Here is a 27,558-nt window from a genome sequence, read left to right on the forward strand (position 1 = left end):
ATGAAAGAAGCCAGTCCCAAAGGCTGCATGTGTTAGGAATCCATTTATCTATCTATCATCTATTTATTTACTTACTTTTGGATACCGAGGATTGAGCTCCTTGGCTCACTGAGCCAAATCCTTGGCCCCCTTTTACATTTTATTTAGAGACAGGGTCTCGCTAAACTGCTTAGAGCCTCTCTAAGTGGCTGAGGCTGACTTTGAACTCTCAATCCTCCTGTCTCAGCCTTCCCAAACGCTGGGATTACAGGTGTGTGCCACTGCGCCTGGCTTAGGAATCCATTTATATGAAATGTTTAGAAAAGGCAAATCTATGGAGATGGAAAGATGGGTGGTGGCGAGAGCTGGGGGGAGAGTGTGCGTGGGGAGTAGCAGTTGGTGGGCATGGGGTTTCCTTTGGGGGAGGGGAAATGTCCTAAAATTATCTCATAGCTGTAGTTCCACAACTCTGTGACCACCCTGAAACCACTGAATACTTTAAATGAGTAAATTATATGGTGGATGAATTATAAACTTGGGAGAACTGTTTTTTTTTTAAACGTCCTGGACAGTTGGGCAGGCTGTGGGCATACCTGGCTCTCATTTTTCTCTGGTGATGGGCTGACTGCAGTTCTCAGAGAACCTGAGGGGCCTGCCAGCCCGAGAGCAGGTCCAGGGGGCCCTAAAAGACAGAACTTTGAACCCCTAAAACTCTCCCTCAGAACTCAGCGCAGTGGAGAATTGACCCGACCAGAACAGTCTCACATTTTTCCTTTAAAATTCTCCTGCTGCCAGGCACGTGGTGGTCACCTGTAGTCCCAGCGACTCAGGAGGCTGAGGCAGGAGGATTGCAAATTCAAGGTCAGCCTCAGCAACTTAGCAAGGTCCTAAGCAACTTAGTGAGACCCTGTCTCAAAATAAAAATTAAAAAAAGGGTTGGGGGTGTGGTTCAGTGGTTAAGCACTCCTGGATTCTATCCCAGGTACAGAATAAATGAAATAAAATAAAATAAAACTCTGTGTGCATCCTGCTCTGTAATTGCATGCTTGTTTTTGTAACTCCATGTGTATTTCCATGCTTGTTTTAATTTCAAATATATTGTAAATTTTTGGAGTCCAGTGTGGTGGTTCACACCCGTAATCAATCCCAGTGACTCGAGAGGCTGAGGCAGAAGGATCACAAGTTCACGGCCAACTTAGACCTTCCACAACTTAGTGAGATCCTGTCTCAAAAAATAAAAAGGACAGGGAATATAGCCCAGTGGTAAAGTGCCCCTGAGTTCAATCCTCAGCCAAAAACACATGGTAAATTGTCATTAGGTGAAACGGATGCTGTTCATTCTTATGAGCTGGTCTGCCTCTGTGTCTACACTGCTGGATTTCCTGGGGTGCAGCAGCCAAAGGACACCTCCTTGGAACCCATGGTGTGCTTGGTGTGGAGGGAGGAGGCACATACCCACTCAGTCGTGAGAAGCAAAAATACTATTTGGGCACACGATTGGGGGTGAGGCAGAAACTCAAGAATATAACCTCAACCAGGCATGGTGGCATGCACCGGTAATCCCAGCAACTCAGGAGGCTGAGGCAGGAGGATTGCAAGTTTGAGGCCAGTCTCTGCAAACTAACAAGGCCCTGTCTCAAAACTAAAAATAAAAAATCCAGGTGGTGGGTGGTATAGCATATGTGTGTGTGTGTGTGTGTGTGTGTGTGTGTGTGTGTGTGTTATATTGAACCTGGGGCCTTGCACATGCTAGGCAAGAGCCCAACCAATAAGTTACATACTCAGCCACATAGTAATATTTTTGCTAGCAAACAGTTGGAAACTATCTAAATGTCCACACATTTTGACATTGACTAATCAATTGCTCTACAGTGGGATATAATTTAGCTATTTAATGAAAATAGGGATAAAGTAAAAGGTTTCTGATAATATTTCATGTAAAAAACAAAAGGCAGCCCACCAAATTATATATAGCGTGGTCTCAACAAGTCAAACAGCCAGAAAAATATAGTGGCATGAAATATACTGAATGCTCACCTTAGCTCTCTGGATGGTGGAAACGTGGCCTCTCCTTCCTCCTTTGCTCCTTCTTTCCCTCCCCTTCCTTCCTCTCCCCTCTTCTCTCTCCTTCATCCCCCAATTTTGCCTCCATCCCAGATTTTCTGCAGTCATCTTGGGTCACATTTATTATTAGTGAATCCAGTTCTTGCAGGTGGAGGAGGGGCATAGCGAGGGATGGAGATGCAGCCATGGGGGAAGAGGTGGGTGCTGGGGGAGACGGAGAGGGAGGGAAAGAGGGCTGAAGAGAGAGGCCTAGAGGACAGGGGAGGAGACGGAGCCGGAGCTGGAGCTGGGCAGTGAGTAGGAGTGTTGTGCGTGAGCCTTGTTTGGACAGGCAAAGAATCAAGGTAAAGTGACTGTCATGGAAGTCAGAGAGGACAGAAGCTGCAAGAGACCTCCCTGAAAACCTTACCCCTAGGCCTGCTGCGGGGTTAGATTTAAGTGAATCTGGGAAAGAGATTAGATTTCTAGGTTTTGGAGCCAGACAAAGCTGTCAGAGAGCTGACTGGTTCAGCTGAATTACTTTGGGAAGATTTCCTAACCTCTCTGAACCTCTGTTTCCCCATCTGGTAAGTGGGAACAATAATACTTTGGTTGTTTAGATTAAACGAGGTCATACATGGAGAGTACTTTGCGCAGCTCCTGAATATACATGTACTGACATGATGGCTATTGTGTTTTTGCACAGGTGTTAACGTTATGCAGAACATCTTTGAACTCTAAAGGGATTGCCATTAATAGTTTTTGGATTTTTTCTGCATTTTTCTTGGTGCATTATAGTTGTGCGTAGTGGTGGGATTTGTGGTTACATATTCATACGTGCACACAGTATGACGAGGTAACTTGGCCAATATCGTTCCCAGTATTCCCTCTTCCCTCCCCTCCTCCCTCCCCTGGTCCTCTCCCACTCTGCTGACCTCCCTTTGACTTTCATGAGACCCCCCACCTTCCCTTTCCTTGTCCACACAAGCTCTTAAGACAGCTTTCTCTGGTCCTTTGGGCAGAGCTTTCTGCATCGGGGTCTCTGGATGCTCACCCTGCCCTCTTCCCCTCTCATCCCCAGCTGTCCCCTCTGCCACCATGAGGAACATCTTCAAGAGGAACCAGGCGCCCATTGTGGCTCCTGCCACCACTACTGCCCCGATGCCAGTCGGCCATGCAGACAACTCCACGGGGAGCGGGGGTGCGGGGGAGAGCCAGGAGGACATGTTCGCCAAGCTGAAGGACAAGTTCTTCAACGAGATCAACAAGATCCCCTGTGAGTGGCCCTGGGGGCTGAGAGGGGACTGTGGGCGGGGCCTGTGGTCAGGGCAGAGCTGGCAGGCGGGGGCGCCCTGGGATGGGTTTGCTTCCTGAAACGTGGGTCTCAGCCTGGATTCTCTGCAGAACCCCTTTAGGAAGGGGAACTATGGTCTTGAACTAATGGGGTGACCAAGGAGATTAGTTTACGTGCCTCAACTCCTAGCAAGGGGAAAATATTTTACAACTTAAAACATTATTTTAAAAGGAAAAATTTTGTAGAAATCATAGTTTTCGGTAGTATAGTAAAACCACTTCATTTTGAAATATGGAAAATAAAAGCCCTGCTGCTTTCTGAACTCTGGCCAAGGCTGTGTGCACAGGCCCAGTTTCTGGGGGGGTGGCCACACTGGTGAGACCCGGTGCTTCAGGACCATGGAGAGCAGCCCACCCCCACCGGGAACACCTGACCTTGCAAAGCCCAGGTTTCCTGGTGGCCAGAACCTTAAAGAGCCTCTGTCCCTGAGTCAGCCCTCTCCACACTAGTGGTGGGGCCAAGGGACTCTTCCTGCACACGGGTGTGATAAGGACAGTCCATCTGCTCCAGCGTGAGCTTCTCCGAGGATCAAAGTAGACACACTCCTGTTAATGGAGCCGAGCTGGTGTTCTTCTGAGCAGCACCCGACACTCTCTCCTCCACCAGAGCCGCAGGCTGGGGAAGAGCGGGCATTGCTGGACAGTTGCCCGAGCACCGCAACTCTGCAAACCACGCATGGACACGTGGCTTGGGAAAGGGACAGTGCAGGTGTTGGGGTGGGGGTCATGGGCTCTGTTTTGCCAGTGCTGTGGGGTCCGGGCCGCGAGGCCCAGCGTGCTGACCGGGGCTCTTCTCTGTGGGCAGTGCCTCCCTGGGCTCTGATCGCCATCGCCGTGGTCGCGGGCCTCCTGCTCCTCACCTGCTGCTTCTGCATCTGCAAGAAATGCTGCTGCAAGAAGAAGAAGAACAAGAAGGAGAAGGGCAAAGGCATGAAGAACGCCATGAACATGAAGGACATGAAGGGGGGCCAGGTAGGCGAGGATGGCCGGGCATCTGCAGGCCGCCACAGGGTGGCTCCGGGGCTGCCACGGCTAAGCTGGCTCATGCTGCAGACTCCACGGGGCTCTGTGGGCTGCATCTAGGGTAACCTCATCCACCGTCTGCTAGTGGCAAGGGGAGCTTACCCAGGTGACAGCATGAGCTCATCCCTGAGAAGGAAAGGGAGAGAACCAGGCCCCCATCCCAGGCAGTCACTGGAACAGAGAAGGGCAAGAGAGACCCCTCCATCACCAGGAGGACACTGCAGGTGACCCTGTGTTTTCCCGCCAGGACAGACTGAAGGACAGCAGGTGCCTGTTTGGAGGCATCTAGCTGGGCTGGGCTGGGGTGAGGAGTTGAATGAGCTGGGAAAAAGGTCTTCAGGCACCAGGTCAGGGGCGAATGGAATCATGACTCATCAGAATAATTGTTATTTATTTTTTAGTACTAGGAATTGAACCCAGGGCCACTTTACCACTGGGCCACACCCCCCAGCTCTTTTTCTGTGTCTCCCTGAGTTGCTTAGTGCCTCACTAAGTTGCTGAGGCTGACTTTGAACTCACGATCCTCCTGCCTCAGCCTCCTGAGTCGCTGGGATTACAGGCGTGCACAGTGCATCATAATAATTTAATTTAACACTGTCTTTTGGTGTTGGTCAGCCTCAAAAGGTCCCTTAATATGCCAAAGCCTCAAATTTACAGAGGCCCCTGTGTGCATCACAGTCCCCATGTTTTCATCGGGGGTGACGGGGTGGCATCTCTCACTCAAGGAACCAGGATGGAGGTTGAAAAGATGAGGCAGCCTCAAGAATTTGACAAGAAGTCATCGTGGTCTTGAGTGCTTATGTGCACGTGTGTACACAGGCCAGAAGAAGCCTGCAGTGTGTGTGTGTGTGTCCAAGAGTGACCTGGGCCTAGTCGTCCTGAGCTCACCTTGTGGCGGTGACATCAGGGGCTGGCTTGAGCCACAGGCTTTTCTCTGACATCACTTTCTCTCCTCTCTTCCCTCCTCTGTGGACGTGCCCTGCTCCTGTTGGCCTGGGATGCCCTGCTGGTATGTCTTGCCCAGGATGGGGAGGGGGGTCCCAGCTGGGGAAAGTGTGGGGGGATGTTCTTGTGACGGAAGTGAGTCCCCTGCCTCCAGAAGCAAGCTCTACCACATGGCAGAGCACCTGGCCACCTGGTACTGTGTTCCTGGAGGGGAGAGAGCCACTGAGCCCAGAGCCTGGCTTCCCAATGCAGGGCTGGGCTCTGCCCAGGCTGCCTGTGGGCTGGGGTGCAGCGGCGTCCACGCCACCTTCCCTCATGGCCCCACTCAGCTCTGGCTCAGGGTCTGGCACAGAGGGGCCAGGTTCCCATCACCTGCTGGGCCAAGCTGCTCTCTTCTCTCCTTTTAACCATTTCCCCACCCTCAGATCCCCAGGATGACGATGACAATGAGACAGGCCTGACCGAGGGGGAAGGCGAAGGGGAGGAGGAGAAGGAGCCGGAGAACCTGGGCAAACTGCAGTTTTCCTTGGACTATGATTTTCAGGCTAACCAGGTGGGTGGGGCTGGCGGGGACAGGCGAGGCGGGGCTTGGTTCTTGGGGCAGAATGGGGATAGACACAATTATTCTAGAGGTTGGGGACATTGTCCCTCTCCATGGAGTGGGCAAGTTGGAAGCCACAGGGGGTGTATTCCTGGGTGTCAACCCTGGCATGGCCACCATCTGATCTGGGGAGGTTCCAGGGGGACTCTGCTATTAACCTGCCCACCAAGCTCAGGTAAAGCAACTCATCTCTCAACTTCAGGTTCTCCAAACATCATTCCAAATTTCTGGGATGGAGATAGAGACCAGTCTGCCCTCCAGGAGGGGCCTGGCCTGCTCTCCAGCTGCCCCCGCTGGGAGGGACGGGCAGGGCCAGGACTGGGGCGGGACCTGGTCTGGGGCAGCAGGCACTCAGGCCCTTCCCTGTCTCTCCACAGCTCACGGTGGGCGTTCTGCAGGCTGCTGAGCTACCTGCCCTGGACATGGGCGGCACCTCAGACCCTTACGTCAAAGTCTTCCTTCTTCCAGACAAGAAGAAGAAATATGAGACCAAAGTCCATCGGAAGACCCTGAACCCTGCCTTCAATGAGACCTTCACCTTCAAGGTGAGGAGGACAGGAGAATGGCTAAGCCCGCTCCCTGCCTCTGAGTTCTGCAGACCTTTCCCTGGTGCTTAGCCATGGCTGGGGCCCTGGGACCAGCTCAATTCAACAGTGGCAGGCCAGGTGTAGGCTACATGGAGTCCCTGTAGACCTCTGTGGAGGATGGGGCTCCCTCCTACTGTTCCCTCAGGCCCCCATCTCCTCTCTGTCTCTGAGCACTGCTGGGAGCCCCGAGGGATGGCTGGAGCAGGGGTTCAGGCACCTGCCCACAGCCTCGCCTTCTGATCCCCTTGTGCCCGACAGGTGCCATACCAGGAGCTTGGGGGCAAAACCCTGGTGATGGCCATCTATGACTTTGACCGCTTCTCCAAACATGACATCATTGGAGAGGTAAAGGTGCCCATGAACACCGTGGACCTTGGCCAGCCCATCGAGGAGTGGAGAGACCTGCAGGGCGGAGAGAAGGAGGAGGTGAGAGTGGGAGTAGGCCGGGCCCAGAGGAAGGAAATGCCACTGCTGGCTCGCTCAGCATGATGGGAACAGGGTGGACGGCGAGTCAGGCCTCCAGGGTCAGGGTCCAGCTCCACATGCCTGGCTGTTGACTCTGGGCAAGTTGCTGAGACTCTCTGGGTGTGGACTCTCTCCTTTAGACTCCAAGGTGAAGATCAACTATCCGTGTAAAGCGCCTGGTATTGTCCACCCAAATAAGGAAGTCATTATTACTGTTTCTCCTAGATTCTGCTGTCACTTAGGGCCAGGGACCACTGACTGCCTCAGTTTACCCACCAGGAAGGTTCATATTTACTCTAAAGTTTTCTCAGCACGGAAGCTTGTCCTTCAAACGACTGCTAGGACACTTCCTTCAGTCATCACATATTCACTAAGCATTGACCGGGTGCCCAAACCCCCATTTTAGCAGAGACCTTAGGAATCAGGAACCCCAGTCCTCATCCGGGCCTCAATGCCAGAGTGCTGTGTGACTCTGAAGAAACCATCTTCCTCTGAGAATCTCCATTTCTCATGGGTCGCAAAGAATCCTTGCCTGTCTACACACACGGCAGTGCCAGTAACAAAAGAAGAAGAAGGAAGAGGAGGAAGAGGAGGAGAAGCAGGAGTGGGGGGAGGAGAGGAGGAGGAAGAGGGAGGAGGGGGGAGGAGGATGGGGGAGGAGGAGTGCCACAGTCTGGCTGGGCACAAATGCCGCAGTCTGGCTGGGCACACAATCACGAGCCACCACACAGCTTGTAGATTCAAACAGCAACTCTTTATTCCCAAACTCACATCAGCCGTCTACAATCACATTCTGGGGAAATCCACGTTCTCTTCCCAAATCCACCTCCACTGGGCTTCTGTCTCCCAAAAAATACTGTCTGAATCCCGTAAGAACTCAAGGGGAACTCAGGCAGCAGGATACGCCCTATTCCCAGCAGGAATAATCTTAAACCTGGAACGCCCTAAACCCGATTATCCTAAACAGGGAACACCCTAATCCGCCCTGGTCCTTGAGCAAGGTCACCTACATTCAATGTCACTGCAAAATGTCCTATTTCCACGAGTCCTTCCACTAAGCAACATGGGGTACGCTGGCAAGGAAATTGTCATACCTACTTGGCTAATGGCTCCCAGCAGAGGAGGGGGGAGGAAGGGGGAGGAGGAGGAGGAGGAGGAGGAGGAGGAGGAGGAGGAGGAGGAAAAGTGCTTTGCATAAACATGCATAAACCACTCTGCAAGGGGAACGGTTGGCCAGGGGAGATGGCTCAGGAGGAGACTTCTGAGATATGCAGTCTTCAGTTCCCCTGAGATTGAACACTTGACCTCACATCTGCTCCTGCCCTTCCCACCTGGCTTGGGCCTGGGGAAGGGGCTGAGCACTTCCCACACCTGCCCAGGTCTGCTTGGTCCCACTGCCCCAGCTTCCACTCACCCGTCGGCCTCCTCAGGTCGCAGCTGTGAACTGCAGCAGGAGACCCTGAGGTCAGACACTGAAGGGCCTTCTCAACCATCACAGCTGTGGGGACTGGGGACTTACGGAGGTGGCAACATGGATGTGCTAGTGTTTACAAGATGGGGTCAGCCATGCTTGCGACAGTGGGATGGCTGAGGTGACCTGAGTCCCACTTCTTTCCCTGGACAGCCAGAGAAGCTGGGCGACATCTGCACCTCCCTACGCTACGTGCCCACAGCCGGGAAGCTCACTGTCTGCATCCTGGAGGCCAAGAACCTCAAGAAGATGGATGTGGGTGGCCTTTCAGGTACATGCAGAGCTTCTGGCTGCCATTGGGTGGCACCAGTGAGCCAGTCACAGCCCAGAACCCCAGGAGATTGCACACTCCAGAAAGGAGGAGGAGGTCTTTCCTGTCCTGGGACCTGGGTGTCCCCCTTCAGAGCAGGGGAGCTCTGACCCCCTGTCTGAGGTGTCTTCCCAGTGCTCCCCAGCCATGCCCTGTGGGCTACAGAGAATCAGAGAGATTTCAATGAGTTGTGACAGGATTTTGCTTCTCCCAGGGAAGTTTAGGAAGTGGATGAGGCCTACCCAAAGTAGGCCTCTCCATCAGGCCCACTTTGTGTCCACTGGGGACACTTCCAGGAGAGGCTGTAGGCTCTGCTGGCTCTCCCCTGGCAAGGGACTCCATGCATACATGGCGGATGCTGAGTTTTAGACTTACCTGGTGAGAAATGGGACCGACACCTGAATCACCAGGTACAGCCCCCTGTCTCTGCCGTGCTGTCCCAGAGAATCAGCCTGTGCTGGACTCAGTCACTGAGCCAGTACGTGACTTTTGGTGGGTTATTTCCCTTCTTCAGTCTTACTTTCTCGAATCTGCAAGTTTGGGAAGATGGGCTTGGGCAGGATCAGGACTAGGCAGAGGTGCCCCTGCCTAGCACAGTCATCACCAGCTGAGCCCCATACTCTCTCACGAGGCCTAACTTAGAAGCAGAAATTTCCTCAATGTGATGCTCCAGGAAGCCACAAGCAACCAGTCAGAACTGGTCCTTGAGGTGAAACCTACTGCCAGCCTTGAGGATCCTCTGTGTCTTTTGGGTTTCCTGTTCTGTGCCTCAGGGCTTTCTGAGGGCCTGGTCTCAGCTGGGTGGAGACTCCCACCCCCATCCTCCATGGAGGCCCTGGGTACCTGGGAGGGTGGACGTGGGCTAAGGGAGCCTTTTGGGTTGGCATTCTCCCCGCCACAGACCCCTATGTGAAGATCCACCTGATGCAGAACGGCAAGAGGCTCAAGAAGAAGAAGACAACGGTGAAGAAGAAGACCCTGAACCCCTACTTTAACGAGTCCTTCAGCTTTGAGATCCCCTTTGAGCAGATCCAGGTGCGTGAGCCTGAAGGACCTCAGGCGCAGAGCTGGGCCAGGAGGCAAATGAGTATGGGCAGGTGGAGGGCAGGGGACTCACCCAGGAGTTTCCTCCAACCATGGAGGAGTGTCACTCTGGTGGGGGAATGCCACGTGGGGGCTCTTCCCCAGGGTCTCCCTTTTGGAGGAGATGAACATAAAGTAATTAAAAACATTCTACAGACGGCTCCTTTAGAATTTGGAAGGACATGGTTGTACATATGGGCCAGGGGGTGACACCAGTGAGACTGGAAGTGACTAAGAAGGAAATAGTCTCTTTCCCTTCCATCCTCCCTTGGTCATCCCTGCCCCCATGTTCCCTGCTTCCTAAGTCTGCTCCCATCTTCCCCTCTAACCTCTTCCTCCCTCCTCTTTCCCCCCCACTTTTCCTTTTCTTTCTTTCCCTTCCTCCTTCCCTCCCTTCTGTCCCACCAGAAAGTGCTGTACACAGATGAGGTTTGTTTTTCTCCACTTCTGGGTGGGACTGGGATCTGGACTTGGTAAGATGGGAGACACAGACCCTTCTGGGCTGGAAGTCAGATGCAGGGGCTTGCAGGGGGGCGGTTCTCTTCAGGGGAGCTGTCCTTTCCCCTCTTCTCCCTCTTTGAAGGGCAAGAGTGCCAAGGGGCTCTTCAGAGTTGAAGTTGTCCGGTTTGAGGTGTCCATGATGTCATTTACGGAATCTTCAGGGGAATAGATGTGATCCCAAGAGGAATCTTCACAATGAAAAGCTTCAGATGTGAACTATCCTGGCTCAAGCATCTCAAATCCACAAGTCCAAAGCCAACATAATGGTCTTCTCCCTCCCTGATCCCATCCAAACCTGCTTTGCTAAATTCTGTTTTCAATGAATGACCCTACATCTTCCCAGTGGCCCATGTCAGAGGCCTGAGCTTCATCTGAGACCCCAGTCCTTTTTCTTTTCCCATTTACTCAACATATTTCCTGAGCATTTCCTAAGTGCCAGGCACTTGCTAGTGGCTGGGGAAATAAGTGTGTAGAAGACACAGACCTGGTGTCAAGGCCCTCATAGTGGGAAGGGCCCAGAAAACACCGTGGGATGGTGGCTTCAGTGTGCCTAAGATTCAGGGGAGGCTTTGCAAAGAAAGCTTTGCCCTAAAGGATGAGCCTGAGTTGGTAGGGAGAGGGGAGAAAGGCATTGACTGTCCCCTCAACAAGTCCAAATGATCACCAAGTCCTCTTGATTCTCTCCTCTAAATACCTCTCTGGTCTGGCCCTGACTTCCCATCCCCACTGTCCTGGTTCACATTCACTAATACACCCCTGCAGACCCCTAGCAATGGGTGCTCCTGCAATCAGGTCCATTCCTCCCACCTCGGGGCCAGGTTCTCCTAACAGATCCATGCCACCCCTTCTCTTATGTCTTCAGGAGCTGCCTACTGTTTATCTGACTGATAGATAAAGTGAAAACTCCTTAGCTGACCTCACTTCCTGTCCAGCTGACCTCACTTCCTGCCCAGCTGACCTCACTTCCTGTGTCTCAATCTATACTTCAGTGAATCTGAACTTCTGTTTCTCAGTTACCAGTGCACTCTCCTGTCTCTGTTCCCTCTCTGAGGCTAATCTTCTTTTCTGGAACTCTCTTCCCTCTTTTCTGCCGTCTGTGAAGCCCTTCCTGTATTGACCCAAGCAGGACTGTCATTTCCTCTGAGTTTCCCTTGTACCTGGTGTTCCCCTCTCTAGCATAACCTTTATTACTTTGTGGGGCAATTTTTTGATTATGTGCATGTTGATGTCATTAGAAGTAAAATTCATCTTTTCCTTCTCCCATCCCCTCTGCAAGTACTGACAGTGCCTGGAGCATTTTTTGTGGTGCACAAAATGCTGTTGGTAGCAACACAGGTTGTCCCCACAGGTGTGGCCTTTGCCTCCATGTAAATTCAGTCTTATTGGGAGCCCGAGATGGAAGGCAGTAAGGAGCCCAGGGAGGCCTTTCTTCCCAATTGTTTGGAGTAAATGTTGATGGAGGGAAATTTGGACTTGGAATTCCATGTCTTCACTTTCCAACGTCCTCCCTCTTTGGCTTCCCTTGCAGAAAGTCCAGGTGGTGGTCACTGTGCTGGACTATGACAAGCTGGGCAAGAATGAAGCCATCGGCAAGATCTTTGTGGGCAGCAACGCCACGGGCACAGAGCTGCGACACTGGTCTGACATGCTGGCCAACCCCCGGAGGCCCATTGCCCAGTGGCACTCACTGAAGCCGGAGGAGGAGGTGGACGCACTTCTGGGCAAGAATAAGTAGATGGCCGAGGCTGGGACCCCGTGCCCTTGATGGACACTGACAAGATCCAGAGCTATCAATACCTCAGTTATGCGACCTTAGAGGTTTTCTTCATCGTTTGTGGTTGTGTCCTTGTTTTTCCTTCCTTTTCTCTTTTTCAAGACCAACTTTCCTTTGATGGCTGTGTGAGGAGAGTCCCCTAAGAGGTGGAAGAGAAGCCTGGCTCTGTTCGTCGTCCCAGGAGCTGCGGTCGCTGCATGCCCTGCCGGTTCCCCCTCACTCTCTCAAAGCTTTGTTCAAGCCTCACCCTGGGTGAGGCCCTCTCCTGGCGGGAAGTTGCAGCGCTTCCTGGTTTTTGTGCATTCTGGACCAACAACATGGCAGCACATCTTGCTTTGCAACAGCCAAGGCAACACAGTAGCCAACGTGTGTGTGTGTGTGTGTGTGTGTGTGTGTGTGTGTGTGTGTGTGTGAGTGTGTGAGTGTGTGGGTGTCTGAGTATTTTTCTTCATTCCTGGGATGAGCCATAGACAGTGATCCTCTGTGGGAAGAGAAGGCTCTTCAGGGACATGAGGAGATGAAGAAAGTCCACTGTCTGAGTGGAACATGGTCTACCAGATGGCGGAGAAGGCTCAGAATCCCAGTCAGAGGCTGGAAGCCCTCATACTCTTCTGGGTGGACATTTGGGAGGCAGCAAGATGTGGGGACTGGATGTGTCCAGAACTAGGACCAGACCCCTGATGCCGTCACAGACTTCCTCCTGTCAATCATGTTTCCCCAGAAGTGGGGTTTCTGGGACATTCATGGAAATGAACTATCCCTAGATTGGTTAGACTCTTCACAGGGACCGTCAGTCCCAGGATCTCACTCTTGCTGACAATGAACATTGAACTATGAAGCAACAGAAGTCCTGTTACCCTGAAAGACCAAGCTTAAGCTCCCGGATCTTTGCCCCAACTAGTGGGAAACACACTTTCTCCCTTTCCAGAGTCTCAGCAGCACGGTTCATGGGCCCTTGTTCTCCATGATGCTTTTGCTTCTGTTTGTCTTTGCATCTAAGTGGATCAACACTGTCTGAAGACAGTTATCTGTACAGAGCCAGAGAACGTTAAAAGGAAGGCTTAAATGTGCTTAGTTTCCCTGAGGTCCAGGTAAGAAGGGGGTGGTTAGAAGGGAAGGATGATGGGCAGATGCTGGAGATTTTCTGAGACGGTACAGAGGGGAGCAGTGGGATTCCTTCCATTCCTATTCCTTGCTCCCTGGGCCCTCTGCTTTCCATGCTTGGCTTATGGATTGCTAGAGTGGCCCAGTGAGACGTGCGAGGAGGCCCCAGCCTTCCATTCATCAGAGAGACTTTTCTCGGTGAATGTCAAGATGTGAATGCCATTCATTTGAAATGGGTGGAGACCAACCAGTGTTTCATCAATTTTATTTTATTTTGTGGTGCTGGGGATCACACCCAGGGCCTCCTGCATGCTAGGCAAGCACTTAAGCTATATTCCCAGCCTTGTGCCAGGTTTTCTACCCCATGCCCAGTTGTGTCCCATACCTGTTCACCTTTTGTCCCTAGCATTGATAAAAAGCCATATATATGTTAGTCGGGTTTGCACTGAGTTCCCTTCCAAAACTTCAGCATGGCCAAGAGAGTCAGGCCCCCATGTGGCTAGAGGCCAGCCCTCCTTGTCTCCCTTCCTCTAATCTCTCTCTTCCATCCTCAAAGCTCTCAGGCTCTTGGTATTTCCCTACCAGAGAAAAATCACAGCTTCTCCAGGAGGCTGGGGATCACTCTCTTTCCCAGTAAAAAATGGCAGAATTTTCCTCCTGCCCCATTTGAGCCACTTCAGCTTCCTGTAGGTACCTGACACAGGTAGATGGTGATGGAGTGAATCAGGCTTTGAGGCCCCAGCACAGAGAAGGTGCAGAGTGTCTTTTTATTCAAAAAAGTGGGGGGAGGAAGGAATTTGGTTTTGCTTGGCTTTGGTTTTTTTTTTTTTTGGTTGAAGCAGGGAGTGAGAGGACACTTACAGCAGAAACAGACCGGGAAGCAGGACTTGGCTTGCCTCTCTTAGAGTCCCTTCCCTTCCTACCAGTGGCCCTTGGTACATGGGAAGTTATGCATTTTATACTCCGTGTGTGTGTGTGTGTGTGTGTGTGTGTGAACAATGAGAAGGTAGCACTCTGATAAGGATTATGAGCAGTGGTCCTTGGGACCAGAGTTGTGGTCATGGTAAAAAACTGTAGGACAATAGGGTGCCTTCAGAATCAAGGTAGCCACAGAGTACCAGAGTCTTGGTGTGGACATCAGAAGTCACTGGACTCTTCTTCCCTCCCCAGAGCTGAGGCATTTTGGTGCTTTCTCAGGGTCCTTCCTCACTTACGTCCCCGCGAACCTCATTCATGGAAACCCCCTGTCAATCTCACCCCCTTGACCTTCCTTCTTCTGCCTTCTCCCAATCCACTTCCTACCACCTGGGATTCTTCTCTGCCCATGAGCTTCATTTAACCCTTCTAGCGCCTAAGATCTACCACTTCCCAAACAGAGAAGGAAAGGAAACCTCTGGTGTTTCGTGTGTGCCTGGGCCTGGAGATAGAGGCTGGACAGTTCCTATTCAGAGCCCACCTTGAGCGGAGCCTGGAGGGGACAGGCTGCTGAGGCTTCTACTGGTAGCACGGTGGGTGCTGGGAGCGTGTCCTCCCTCAGGTCCCAGCTGGTCCTGATGAGCTCCCAGAACAGGAGGGGAAGTCCACAAGCAGGTGGGACATGCTAATGCTGGAAAGTTTCTATAGCTGACAGCTGAGGAAGCCTAACCACAGAGCATCCTTCTAAACCCCGACTGCTGTATGGATTTATTCCTGGGGATGTCAGGGTCCTGGAGTGTGAGAGCTAATCAGGACAGAGTTAGGTGTCTGACTAGTGAGGGGTTCAGGATGCTTCTGGGGCTATGAGTTTTCATTCCAAAGTCTGTTCCAGAGAGAGGAAAGTACTTAGTTGAGAGCAGCATTTTTACAGAGGGACTGAAACTATGAAAATCCAAACTCAGAGCCACTCAGAAACTAGGACGAGGGCTAAGGCTGCTTTCTCCCTGAATCATCTATGTAGAAGGAAAACCAACTCTGCCAAAGCTATGGGCAGATTTTTTAGAGTTTGGAAGCAGAAGCTGAGGCCTGGGAGAGGCTGAGCAGGTGCTCGGGGTGAAGGAGAAACCACGGTCCTGGAGCTTCTTGGCTGGAGGTTGGATGACAGGGATCAGGCCACAGTTTCAGGTCCTGGTCTTCTTTCTAATCAAGAAACCATACATAGCGTGTGTCTCTGCAGAATCAGATTTGGGTGATTTTGCTGGCCCCAAGCTTCAGGGAGAGAAGAGGGGTGGCTGCAGGGTCTCTCATAAACTGGCTTCTATGTGATGGGGTGAGGGCAGGGTGGGTAGGAGACAGCAGAGGCTCTCCCTGGCTGCGGGAGCAAGAGATTCCTTGTTCCTTTAATGTTCTAGGCTATTCTTTGAGTCTTCAGTTCTGATCTCACCCAACCCTGTAGAGAGAGCCTGTCCCACCTCAAGAGGAAGAGATGGAGCCAGTGACTGCCCTCTTACCCTCTGCCTTCACCCTTTCCCTCCTCAGGCTGGTTGGGGCCTTTCATCAGAGCCATGGGTGGTGGCAGGCCCTTATCCTTGTGGCACAGAGTCCCGTGATATACAGTGCCAGATTTGGAAAGTAAAAATATAGGATGGTCGAATTCAGAATTTCAGATAAACAATACAATTTTAAGGATGTCATAGGCAATATTTGGGACACACTATACTTAAAAATGGTTCATCGTTTATCTGAAATTCAAATTTAACTGGCCATCCTGTACTGTGTCTGACAACCCTATCCTATGACCACATCCCTCCTCTCCTGCTCAGTCCCAGGGGGCCAGAGGTTGGTCACCACGGATTTGACCTAACCTATTTTTTGAAATGCAATATTGAGAAGGGGACACTGTGACTTGAAGATACATGAATATACTTTATTTTTTAAGCGACAACAAAAGCACCTTTTGAAGCCATTTGAGCCTCATCCGACCCCTGCCATGTGCATTTAGTTATATATTAAAAGAAAATAGTTATCTATAAACATACGAACAGAATCTTGTTGAGTCAAGATGCATGTCTATAAACTTCTGTAAATAGCCGCATGGCAACGCTGAGAGTCCCCTCGGTCCCCCAACCTCAGGCCTATTTTACAGAACTGGTCAAGGCTGCTCCTTCTCTTTTCTGTTGTGTGACGTCTTTGTCCCCAGCTCCACACCCGCCCTTCCCCAGTGGGAATCCCATAATGGGAGCTGTCAGGGGATGGGAACGGGTTTCCAGCCCTGGTGCTGGCCCTGTTGGAGAAGATGCTGGAGGACACCATGGCCCCGAAGGCCCCCCGTCTGCGGTGCATCTATGGGCAGGGCCAAGGCGCGCCGTGTCCCACCTGCTGTCTGGTGTCCACTGTTTCTGTGTTCCGTGTCCGTGTGTGGCGTGGCTCCTTTCCTCCCGCTGTTTGAATAACTGAAAAGCCATAAAGGGGGCCTTCTGCTGGAGACTGCCCTCCGCCCTCCCAGGAGCCCCCATGTCCCTCCGACTGGCTCCCCACAGAACACTTGTGAAGGGCTCACTTGTTGTCCTCCCCTCCTGCTTCCTCAGCCCCGTGTCATGAGGATGGATGGTGGCCAGGGCTTCTGGTGGGGCCTTGGGAGGTGTCCCTGGCTGGCTGTGGTCTGATGGCTCCACTCCATCTCCACCCTGACGGTGCATGGTGGGACGCCACAGTTCTGCTACTTTCCTGGGGGCCCTGCAGAGTCAACCCAGAGTTTCAGGAGCAGCCAGTCAGCAGCTCAGTCTGTGGTCGGGTTTCCATTTACGACCTGGGTCCTCAACCAGCCTGGCCTACTTGCCACTGAGGTGTCAGGGTCCATAGAGGGTAATGGAGGAGGAACTCGTGGGGGGAAACCTAGGGCTGGTAGTGGGTTAGGCTTTATCCCCATCTTCCTTCTGCAGTCTGAGAGAGAGCACCCCAATAGTGTGGTGGCCCTAGGGCTGCCAGGCTCCTCCAGAAGTGGTGGGTAGGATAGCTTAGTGGTGGTTATGGATAGCTTAGAGGACCCTTGGCAGAACAGGTGTGTTCTGGGCTCTGGCCTTCACGCTGGCTCCCCCAGCCCCCGCCAGGCACAGCAAGCAGTAGGGGCCCAAAGCCTTCCAAGGTCCCTGGTTGAAGTGCAGTCCCCAGCCTGCAGCCCCAGGCCCCCAGAGCACAGGAGGGCGGTGATGCATGCGAGTAACCCAGGAAGCCTCGGGCCGAGAAGAGCTTGAGGAGAATCAGGCGGGTTGTGTTAGACAAGGCCAGAGGTGGCAGAGTGAGCCCTGCCAGTTACAAACCACAGCACCCGGGCACACAAAAATCCCAGGGCCAGCTCTCTTGGTCCCTCCCACTTTCCACAGACACGGAAATTGAGGCAAGATTGGAGGGAGGGTCTGTGGTGAGGGGGCAGCCTCCGTGAGGGGGGCAAGGGAGCTTCCGCTGTGCCTCCCTTAGCAACCCAGATTTTAGGGGGTCCTCTTTAGAGAAGCATGACCAGTATGCCCTGACCCTGCTCATCTAAGGACTTGATTGGTTGCTTTCTAAAAACCCTGGGGCCTGAAAAGTTGAAAACTAGGCCCAGTTCACCCTGGACCATCTTGCCCCACCAGGAGCCCTCCTGTCCACACACGTGCAGCCCTCGCCACCTGCCCCCGCTTGGCAATGCCCTCCACCCCCTCATGTGGACTCTGTTGTTCTTGTCTGATCTCTTGTCAAATTGTTATTTTGTAATGAGCTGCGTCTCCTTATTAAAGAAATGAGTTGAAAGAAACCCGGGGGTGGGGGGTGTCTGTAGTTGTTTCTACCGGCCATGGTGAGGGTGGGGGAGGCAGGAGCTGCCCCTGTGCATGTCAGCACTGTGCATGAGGGTGACCAGCTGCGTCTGAGGCTCTGGCCTCTAGTCTAGTGACTCCCTTCCGGAAGCCACCCAAGGGGCCAAGTCCCATTCCTTTCTTGCGAGTGGGGGAAGACCAGATGGGCACCGTTGGTTGGTGAAGCCCGATGCCCTCCTGGGGAAGGCTGTGGTGCTGGGATCCTCCCCTGGGAGACTGCAGGGTGCCCACATCCTGGAATTCCCCTCCAGTAGAGCCGTGCTTAGGAAGAGCCAGCCTACGTCTGACAAGGAGGCTGGCCCTGAAGTGGGAGTGTGAAAAGAGAATTTCTACAGATTCTTGAATTACTCCACTACAAAGAAAGAATTCCAGAAGTCTTTGACTCTAATGAGGCAAAAATGTTAGAAACTTCATTGGGGCTTCAGAGTTCTTAGAAAAGAACCCGGTGCAGTGGCGCACTGCTGTCATCCCAGTGGCTCAGAAGGCTGAGGCAGGAGGATCGTGAGTTCAAAGCCAGCCTCAGCAACTTAGTTAGGTCCCAAGCAACTAGTGAGACCCTCTCTCTAGATAATAGATAAAATATAAAAAAGGGCCAGGGACGTGGTAGCAAAAAAAAAAAAAAAAGTTTTTAGGAAAGTGTGGGAGCAGTATTGTCCCTAGGACCAGGAAGGGGCTGGACTCCTATTTCAAGCCCTACCCCACCTGTCTCTTCACTTTGAAGACAGGCCAGCCTATTTCGTTAGTTTATGCCATGTGGCACTTGTCCTCTAGGGTTGCCACCTGCTCAAAAGTCAGGTCCAAATGCATGAGGGGCAGCAAAGTCAAGGCAGGGATGGGGCCAACTCAGTGACGAGCAAGGGCCAGGACCCTGGCATGTCTACCCCATCTTGCTGCCTCAGTCCCTGAGGTGGGATGGGCTGGGTGGCTCGGGTGTGTGAGGGGCACTCTCAGCCCAGGACTGGGGCTCCTCGCTGGACCATTTCCTGGCCGGGAGTGTGACTCCTTGCTCTCCTGCAGGGAGGCCACATACTGCAGCCCTCCTCGTGCAGCACTGGCCTCATGACTGCGAGGAGACCGTCTGTGCAGACCTCAATGCCCACTGGGGGACACAGAGAGGAAGATGACATTTGTGGTCTGGGAGCATCAGACATGCTGCTTTGCCTGTTTCGGGCCTCAGGACAGATCTGAACTCTTCAACCATGACATCATGTGTGTTTTCTGCTGCTGCTTGGGCTACAAACAGCTGGGTGACAGAAGGGGAAAAGAATCTTCCCTCCTTGACCTCCCTTTTAGTCAGTGAGCAGGGATTTCCGCTTGGCAGAAAACACTGGGCTTAGCAGAGCCAGAACAGGGTTTGCTGGATGGAGAAACCAGACCCGAACCTTGGCTGCCCAAGGGCAGTCCTGGCTGGCCACCCATCCACAAACCCTGCCAGCGCCTGTGCGGCTCCTCCCTGGGCTGGGCTCCTTCATTTGGAGTTTGGGTTTAACCTCCAGTAACCCCCAAGTTAACTGCATTTGTAGTTTGGATCTAGGGAGAGGTTTGGGATCTCTTGAATCAAACGACCCAGGAGAAAACCCGTATGTGTACAGCAGAGGACTAGGTGGTGCCCAGAGACTTGCATGAGCCCAAACAAGGCCCCTCTTCTCTGGACACAGCCTGCCCAAGTATGAGAGGTCAGTGTGCATGAGATGGGCTCAGCACCCTCGTCATGGGTGCGTTCTGCCTTTGAGGAAATAACCCTGCTCTTGGTCACTTGAAACCCTGATGTCTTCTTACGGTTCTGCTGAACCTTCGATCTCGGCTTTTCCTGGGCCTGACACACTAAGGAAATACATTGGTGCTCTCAGAGACCTGTCCTTAGGGCTGGCCACTCACTTGTGGCTGTCCTGAGAAAAGACCTTCAAGTGGAGGGAGGTGTAGGAAGCATGGGGAGGGGCGTTGACAGATGTGACATTCTATCAGTCTCACTGCACAAAGTTAAAACACAGTTTTATTTACTCATTTATAAATACTGTTGTGTTTACAGGCATCATATAGATGTGAATATTATTACCAAACTTTCAAACACAGAATACTTAATGCTATATAACAACAACCAGTAAAACAAAATCATCCATATCTCAGGGTTGAAAGGCCACTCAAAATTGCATAAAAATACATTCAGTTCACAAAGCAAATCCGGCTTCCCCTCCCGAAATGGCCCCCTCCCCAGGTGTATTTACAACAGACTGAAGTTAATCCATACACCTCAGCTGAAGAACAGTTTACATCTGGTGTGGAAGTAAGGTGCGGAAGGAAGGGTGGAAAGAGTAAAGACACACGGTGCTGTCACTGAGGTGGGACCAGTGTGGAGACACCAGGGTGGTTCTTATGAACTCTTTTCACCCCTGTCTGGGGCAGAGGCAAGAAAAGAGGGAGAAAACCATAAAGTCAAAGCCTGAGTCTGAACCACTCAATTGAGAAGAGGCCACATCTCTCCTAGAAGAGGGAGGCAAGGTGAAGCACACTCCTTCCCTCCTTGGGGAAGTCTGGCCTCTTTCAGGAACCAGCTGGGTGGTGTCCAACCTTTCGGGAGTTCAAGGGATGCTGGCTAGAAAAGGGTGTGCTTTGGATGGCTGTGTCTCCCTGAACCCTCCCGTGCCCCTGCAGCTTGCCGCCCAGTGTCCTTTTCCCCCCAATTTCTCTTCACCTGGCCCTCTGCACCAGAGGACAAGCTGAAGTCGGCTGGTCTTGGGGGAGGGACAGCAAGAGCAGTTGTACTTTGGGGGAGTCGAGCTCATGCTGACCCTCACAAGTCCATTGTTCAGGATTTGTGCTCTGTCCCGGGACCACACCAGAGGCTCTCACCAGGTTCCCCAGTTACATGCCTTCCCCGAATCCACTATCCTGCAGGCAGAAGTGGGCTGAGCTGCCGCTGCCAGATGCACTGCCAGGCCCGTCCAGGTGTGCAGAGAAGACACTTTTGCCTTAAGCTGGAACCAGTCAGCTCTCTCAGGACAAAGACGGGATAAACCAGACATGCTACCTGGTCTCCTTGGCCAGGCTAGGGAGGAACTCTAAGGGTGATGAGGGGCCATTAGCACAGTTGGCAAGCTTTGAAATGGGAAGGGGGGTGGCAGAGGTGGCTGTTGGATGTGAAACTCCAGGAATCCTGGCTGATTAGGGAACACCTCTTTTTCTTAAGCACCATCAGGTCCACGTGAGAAAAGCAAAGAAAAAGAACATGGAGGAAGATGAAAGGGAGAGGAAGGGTGAAGTATGTTTACTGGAAGGACATAAGAGCATCCTGATGTCAACTTAAAGGCCACCCACATAAAATCTTATTGGCAGCATTAGGGGAAATTTTGGAAGAGAAATAACAAAATATCACTCTGGCAGATTCACAGTCCAAAATGATAAACAGATGAGAGAAAAGTCCTTTGGGGGACTGGAAGGGGGGGGAAGGCAAAAAATATGAACTGATAGAATAATACACTTGAATAAAATTGGTTTCTGAGTTCTCATTTCTAATCAAGAACATGTGAAACCTCATTTTGGAAGCTCCGAGCTAGCATGTACATGTCTATGCACTCAGACTAGAAGAGGACCCTCAAATTGTCAAACCTTTGTAAGGAAGGCCAGACAGAACACGCATCAGTGCTGTGGTCTTTAGACACCCCTGCTTCTTATCAACTGTTCTTCCCCAGGAATTCTGCAGGCTTCCAGAGATTGGGTTGCAAGCCATTCCTCAGTTCAACTCTGACCCTCGACGTCCGCTCTTAAGAAGTGAGCGCATCTTCTTTCACTGTGCTGCAGCTGGCTGCCAGGTCAAGAGTCTCTGCTGTTTTTTCTCAGATTTCAAAAAACACCTCATTCCTTAGTAGCTGTGGCAATGACTTCCTGGGCTGTAGTGAAGTTGATCTATTTTTCCAATCTAATCAGAACACAGCGATCAATACCTGTCCCTGATAGGGTCTCCTCCTGAGCAGTGTCAATACCCATTAGGGAAGCTGATTAGAATCTCAGCTCAGCTGGAGGCTGAGGATAAAGTCACCAGCTCACAGCTCATTTCCACGCTGAAGCTTTGCTCCCTCCTTCCTTCCCTCCAGTGCTTGCAACCTCTACCCTGCTCCACGTTCAAAGCCCTGTCTGTCTCTTTTCCAATGCTGCTTGGGGGCCACCTCCCCACCCAGGGTCTTTGCCCTTTCACTGGGCTCACACTAGACCCACAGGAGTCTTGCAAGAGCTGAGTGCTGCTCTGTGCAACATGGCAGTGTGGTTTGTAAACGCTTCTGACTTTGCTGGTCTCGTCTGCAGACCTGCTATAAAGGAAAGCCTGCCTTGAACAGAACCAGAACTTCCTAATTCTGAGAGACCAGAATCCAGAGGAGCTCAAAGGAACTAATGGTTGAGTTTCTTTCTTTCTTTTTTTTTTTTTTTACTGAGGAAAATTCCTTTGCTGTTGCAAGACAGAGTTCAAGACCAGGGACCAGCTAGTGCTAAGCAGCAATGCAATCAATTTGTCTGGGGCGAAGAGGCAGAGTAGGCCATGTCTGAGGAAGCTGAGGAAAGGTGGTTGAGGACCTGTGAAGCGGCAGCTCTATTTCCTATTAAAACAATTTGTCTGAAGGCTGCCTACAACAAATTACTTTCTATCCATTTCCCTATGAGCTCCAATTTCCACCTCTGCAGGTTTTAATATTCTTACCAAAACATTAGGAGGGAAAGCAATTGCAACACCACTCAATTATCCTTAATACCAAACTCGCTTTCCAGCAAGGGTGAGAAGTCAGTCTTGACGTGCTGATGTTAAACAGTCTGAATTGGAAGAAAACAAGAATTTTTGCTCTTGAATTTTTGAAGTTGAAAGAAGGAATTTTTGAAGCAGAAATTCCAAGTATAAGAAATGTTCTGTTCTTCCTAAGAATGAATAAATCACAGAATTTTAAGCCAAGAGAATTTAAAGGTAATCTTGCCCAAGGTCACACGATTAATACAAGAGCTGGCCCCAGCACTGATGTTCAGGCTCCTGGGGGTTTACCCTTTCATGTCGCCTATTCTCCCCTCACAGCTGCCTCATTTACGAGGTCACAGGAATCCAAATATTTGAGGGGTCTGAACCTGCCTTAAAAATCAGAATGGTGAGAGAGATCTGGGCTTAGATTTGGGCAGGGACTACCTCTGACTGACAAGATTGTGTGCCAAGGTAAGTGCAGTGTGGGCATAAATGATGGGGTTCAGTGGCCCTGGTGGTATCCAGAAGAGAAGGACACTGGACTCCTGGTGATCCCTCACTGTTAAGCTGCAGTAGTGGCTCACTTGCTGGGGCAGACAGGAACTCCCCCTTTCCATGGGCCTTGTTGCTGAACCTGTAGGCCTCCCTTTAAGGTGTGAAGTGGCTGGAAGCAGAATAACGCAACACGTGGAACAGTCTGCTCTTCCCCAGGTGTCTGCTCACCCAGGCCCATCTCCTAAGGAGTGCCAACACTGTGGGGACCTTCTGCACAGTGGCCTGGCCAGAAACAACTGGCTTTTCTCTGAGAGGAGATGGTGTCTTTCTTTGGCTAAGAGATGCTGCAAAGTTGCCAGACATCCAGAGGCACAGCAAAGTGCATGGCTGAGAATTTCTCCTTCCTCATCTCTGAAATCAGTTAAATGCTCTTAGCGGAGAAGCAGCTGGTAGTTCACCCAGTTTTGTGTGGGATCCACAGCTATTAAGTAGGATTGTAGCCTCCTTGCTTCCTGGTAGAACTGTCAAATAAGCACATGCTTTGTTTGGGGTAGGGAGAAGAGGTGAAATGTTCCAAACAGAGATATGAAACCCACCAGCGGCCTTGAGAGCATCAAATGCATCTAGATCTCCTTAAACATGGAAAAGCCCAGAAGAGAAATGCAAATGTCCCACAGCTGGATAGAGAGCAAGGGAGTGTCTAGGAGATAGCCAATGAGATTGGCCTAGTGGAGAATCGATCGAGTGTTCCAAGGACACCTGGGACATGTCTGTTGTTCAGATTCGTTAGTAGCTGTACCCTGAGATATGCACAGCCTTATGCTAGAGATTAGGATGGGGCTGGGGTCATCACACCTGGGGCTTCTGAAAAGGACTGGGCTATCTGAAAAGGATCAGCAGCCTCTGAAAGACAAATAGGCAAACTTTAGCCAGAGAATCTTTGGAATCCTCAATCGTTACTCCCAAAGGTGTGGCTTGGCTATTGAAAAATATCAAGTCAGTGGGAACAGAGGGTGTGAATTTGAACTGAGAAATTCTCTTTTCCAGACAGTCTTGACAGTCTTCCTGTCAAGACTGAAGCGACAGAGCTGAGCCTCTCGCTGCTGGCCAGCCTGCTGCTACTCACTTAGCTTGAGCTGCTGGGGTGCTCATGAGTTCCCAAACCAGCAGGCAAGGATGCGGAGGGCAGTGGAGACTGAGGAGACCAACAGTAGGTAACTTGCTACTAAAAGGCCTACACCCAGCACCTCGTATGGCTTCCAGTCAATACAGCTGTGAAGAAAGGACGTTTTATTCTCTATAGGAGACCAGGATTCAGAATGTTATCTAATAAAATCAATGGCATAAGAACAATTGCCCGAAATAGTGAATTCAGGAAATTGTACCTTAGTGTGAACTATGGTTCACACTTTCTGAGTTCTTGGCCATAGAATCCAGTATTCCTGAGATTAAAAAGCTTGTAAACTTCTTGACACAAGGAAAACCTCCTGGCAAGAAGAGACCTTTGACATGAAAGGCTGCTGTAGAGCAGCGGGGGAGAGACACCAATCCAAGAGTTTTGAGAACCTGCCTCCAACACTTTAAAAGGCACAAAGGGATCTGAGGGAATTCTGCAATTCCTTTACTCGGTCTAAGGAACTGAGAAGAATAACAAATGTTTCCTAATAATCTGGTTTTCTTTTCTTAAGAGGCAATCAACTCCACTTCCTCCATATCTAAGAGGCACCAGGAGAATCAATTAGCCAATCCTTGTTGATTTCTTTTCCCCGGAATGAAGGATATGCTTACAGTGGAAGATATGGTACTTCTCACTCTAATCCAGCATTCCCTGAGAATTGAGCTAACAATGCCCCCACTAAGATAGGAGCAGCTTCTCCTGGAAAAAAAAAGAAAAAAAAAAAAAGAGACAGGAACAGAAGAGAGAATCTTATATACTCTAAAAGTGAGGTTCTGCCAGATGAGGCATGGCTACTATTCTGGAACTGTTCCTGAATTATAGATTCTGAGTAAAGAACATGGGCATTTCAGAGGACTATCGAGAACACCACTGCCACTTTCAGAAGACAATGACAGAGGTAGCACAGACTGCTCTCAGCACTGAGTATCACTGGCAACCCTATAATGAGGCTCTAAGTGACCTGCACACTCAAGGTGAACCAAGGGATGCAACTCCTCCAAAAAGCAAATACTATATGCCTTAATTGTCTTCTGGAGAACTAATGATTGAACTATGCGCTGGGGTTATGGAGTACTCTGTGAAGGTCTGGGCACAATATCTTAAAAGGCTGTTTTGTCTAAAGCAGGATGGCCAAGATGACAGGTATGAAAACCATGTCACATGAGGAGTGACTGAAAAGACTAGGGCAGTGTGGGCTTGACGTCAGGTGAAGAAGAGACCACACGGATCTGAAGTGCTGTCACTTCAAGGAGCTATGAAGGGTAGACACGGCCTACAGGCAGACTTCAGCTGGTCTTAGGAGAAACTCTGGTTATTAGAGTTGCTCAAACCTCAAGTACTAAATGCACAGCCACTTAACTATGGGTCAAACCTGTGGTAGCAGGGGTCCCTGTGACACAAAAATGGAAAGCTGGACCAAATGACCTCTGGGCCTTGCCACTCTAAAATTCCATGACCCTCATCATGCATTGAAAGGACTTCTTCCCTTTAAACCTCATCAAGCAGCCATGTCTCCTGATAACTTCTAAGAAAGCAAATATCTCTTCCCTCAATCTAACCACCAGAAACAATCCAATCCACCACTATTCTCACAGCACAGTGGAACACTGTCTTCTCTGTCGTCATGTTTCAGTGTCCTCAGATACTTTCCTTTCACCAAATATGTATTTCAACTTCTACCCTCTGCCCAGCTCCCAACAGTCTGCCCTCCCCACCTTACAGGTCTCCTTGCAATGACTTCATATCTCATTTGCAAGAGGCACCAGGTGAAGAGAGGAAAACTCCCTCATCAAAGAGAGATCAGGCAGAATGGGGTATCCACTTTTCTGATAAGGAATAAGATTTTCTAATAAGAGCTATTTTCTAATAAGGAGCCCAGATTTTCTAATAAGAAAAACCATTTTTCAGGGGGAAGATAAGTGGGAGATGTGAATAGCAGGCTGACACTTCTGCCATGGTCTCGCTTTTTATATACAGGGCTCATGAAGCCACCCCAAAGCACAAGAGTCATGATTTTCTAGTCTCCAGAGTAATGATCTTCCACAATGGTCACAACAAAACAAAACAAAAAACCAAGGTCGAGTGCTCTGGAGGCAAGGGTGTGGGAGAGAAAGAACGAAAGGATAGAAGGTAGAGGAATAAGTGAGGCCAGGGCCATCAGTGCCTTGGATAAAGGTTAGGCATGAGGGAGGAAGAGGGGTTAAGACTAGTCAGGAATGGCTCTGGATTGCTGAGGAAAAAATATAAGTCAGTTCCTGAGAGGTGAAGAACAGAGAGCTTCAGTGCGGTCACTGTCCCCGTGGACTCCAAAGAAACACAGCTCCAGAGGCTGATGATTAATTCCACATCCTGCCATTTCTCTTGGCACCCCAGACAGGAACCTGGAGTGGTACCACAAGACTCACTTATATTAAAGGATACTGGGTCAGCATAAAGGCTAGGCATGTCTTATGTGTTTGGACCAAATCCAATGTGGACAAAGTAGGAGAGCAGCAGGAAGCTTGGGTCCATAGCTGAGCTTGGTGTGCTCCATGGGGCCTTTTCCAGATGGCTCCAATGATCACAATCATGCTTCAATTAAAACTGTCATAAAACTTGGGGTGAGGGTGTGGGAGGAACAGGGCATTGAGAGTGCAGAGAAAATGTACAGTGCAGAGGATGTGACTGAAGAGGGTCAGAGAGAAGTGTCCTTCCTTCCACCAAAACATTCACTTCTTTTGGCTGGAAGGCAATGGCTGGAAATGAGGGGCAGGGCAGCAGATGCCTTCCCACACCTGGAGCCTTGTCTATTTGGACAGTTTGCTGATCACTCTGATGAGGGCGCCATTTTCATCTTTCAGTCTCTGGTTGTCAGATTTCAGTTCTGTTAACACCTGTAGGTGACAGAGCGAAAAGTGTGTTAGAACTTGGCACAACTGCTTCCCCTACCCTCCTGACCAGGCACGGCTGGCAGGGGAGCAGGGCCTTCTGAGAACGTGCATGTAATGAGCTGTCATCCCCCCTTCTCCCAGAAACAAAGTTCCATTGACTCTTCCTACTTACTCAGTTGGTGGTGTTCATATTTAGAGAGATCGCAGCCCCTCACCTTTTGAGCTGGCAGATTAGTAACACAGGCTCACGTTCCACACTAGATATCCTTTTACTCTATTGAGTCAATGGCT

At 50.9% G+C, this 27,558-nt stretch overlaps 2 protein-coding genes across 4 annotated transcripts in view; one reads left to right on the top strand and one right to left on the bottom strand.

The window, feature by feature from the left end:
* The first annotated feature begins 3,120 nt into the window (after nucleotides 1–3,120).
* On the top strand, nucleotides 3,121–12,096 carry Syt2 (synaptotagmin 2). Its single transcript, XM_027945710.2, has 8 exons — nucleotides 3,121–3,298; nucleotides 4,181–4,347; nucleotides 5,777–5,896; nucleotides 6,322–6,489; nucleotides 6,790–6,957; nucleotides 8,621–8,738; nucleotides 9,679–9,812; nucleotides 11,890–12,096. The coding sequence occupies exons 1-8, from the start codon at nucleotides 3,121–3,123 to the stop codon at nucleotides 12,094–12,096; spliced, it is 1,260 nt and encodes a 419-aa protein (XP_027801511.2).
* Nucleotides 12,097–19,983: 7,887 nt separating this feature from the next.
* The window catches only part of Ppp1r12b (protein phosphatase 1 regulatory subunit 12B), a 203,693-nt gene continuing 196,118 nt past the window's right edge, over nucleotides 19,984–27,558 (bottom strand). For all 3 annotated transcript variants that reach the window (XM_027945641.2, XM_071600174.1, XM_027945647.2), the window contains one exon: nucleotides 19,984–27,270. In XM_027945641.2, coding sequence (XP_027801442.1) covers nucleotides 27,184–27,270 — 87 coding nt within the window. In that variant the 3' untranslated portion in view covers nucleotides 19,984–27,183. The remainder of the gene's footprint in view (nucleotides 27,271–27,558) is intronic.

This window comes from Marmota flaviventris, chromosome 12 (assembly GCF_047511675.1).
Source record: "Marmota flaviventris isolate mMarFla1 chromosome 12, mMarFla1.hap1, whole genome shotgun sequence".
NCBI classification, from domain to species: Eukaryota; Metazoa; Chordata; class Mammalia; order Rodentia; family Sciuridae; genus Marmota; species Marmota flaviventris.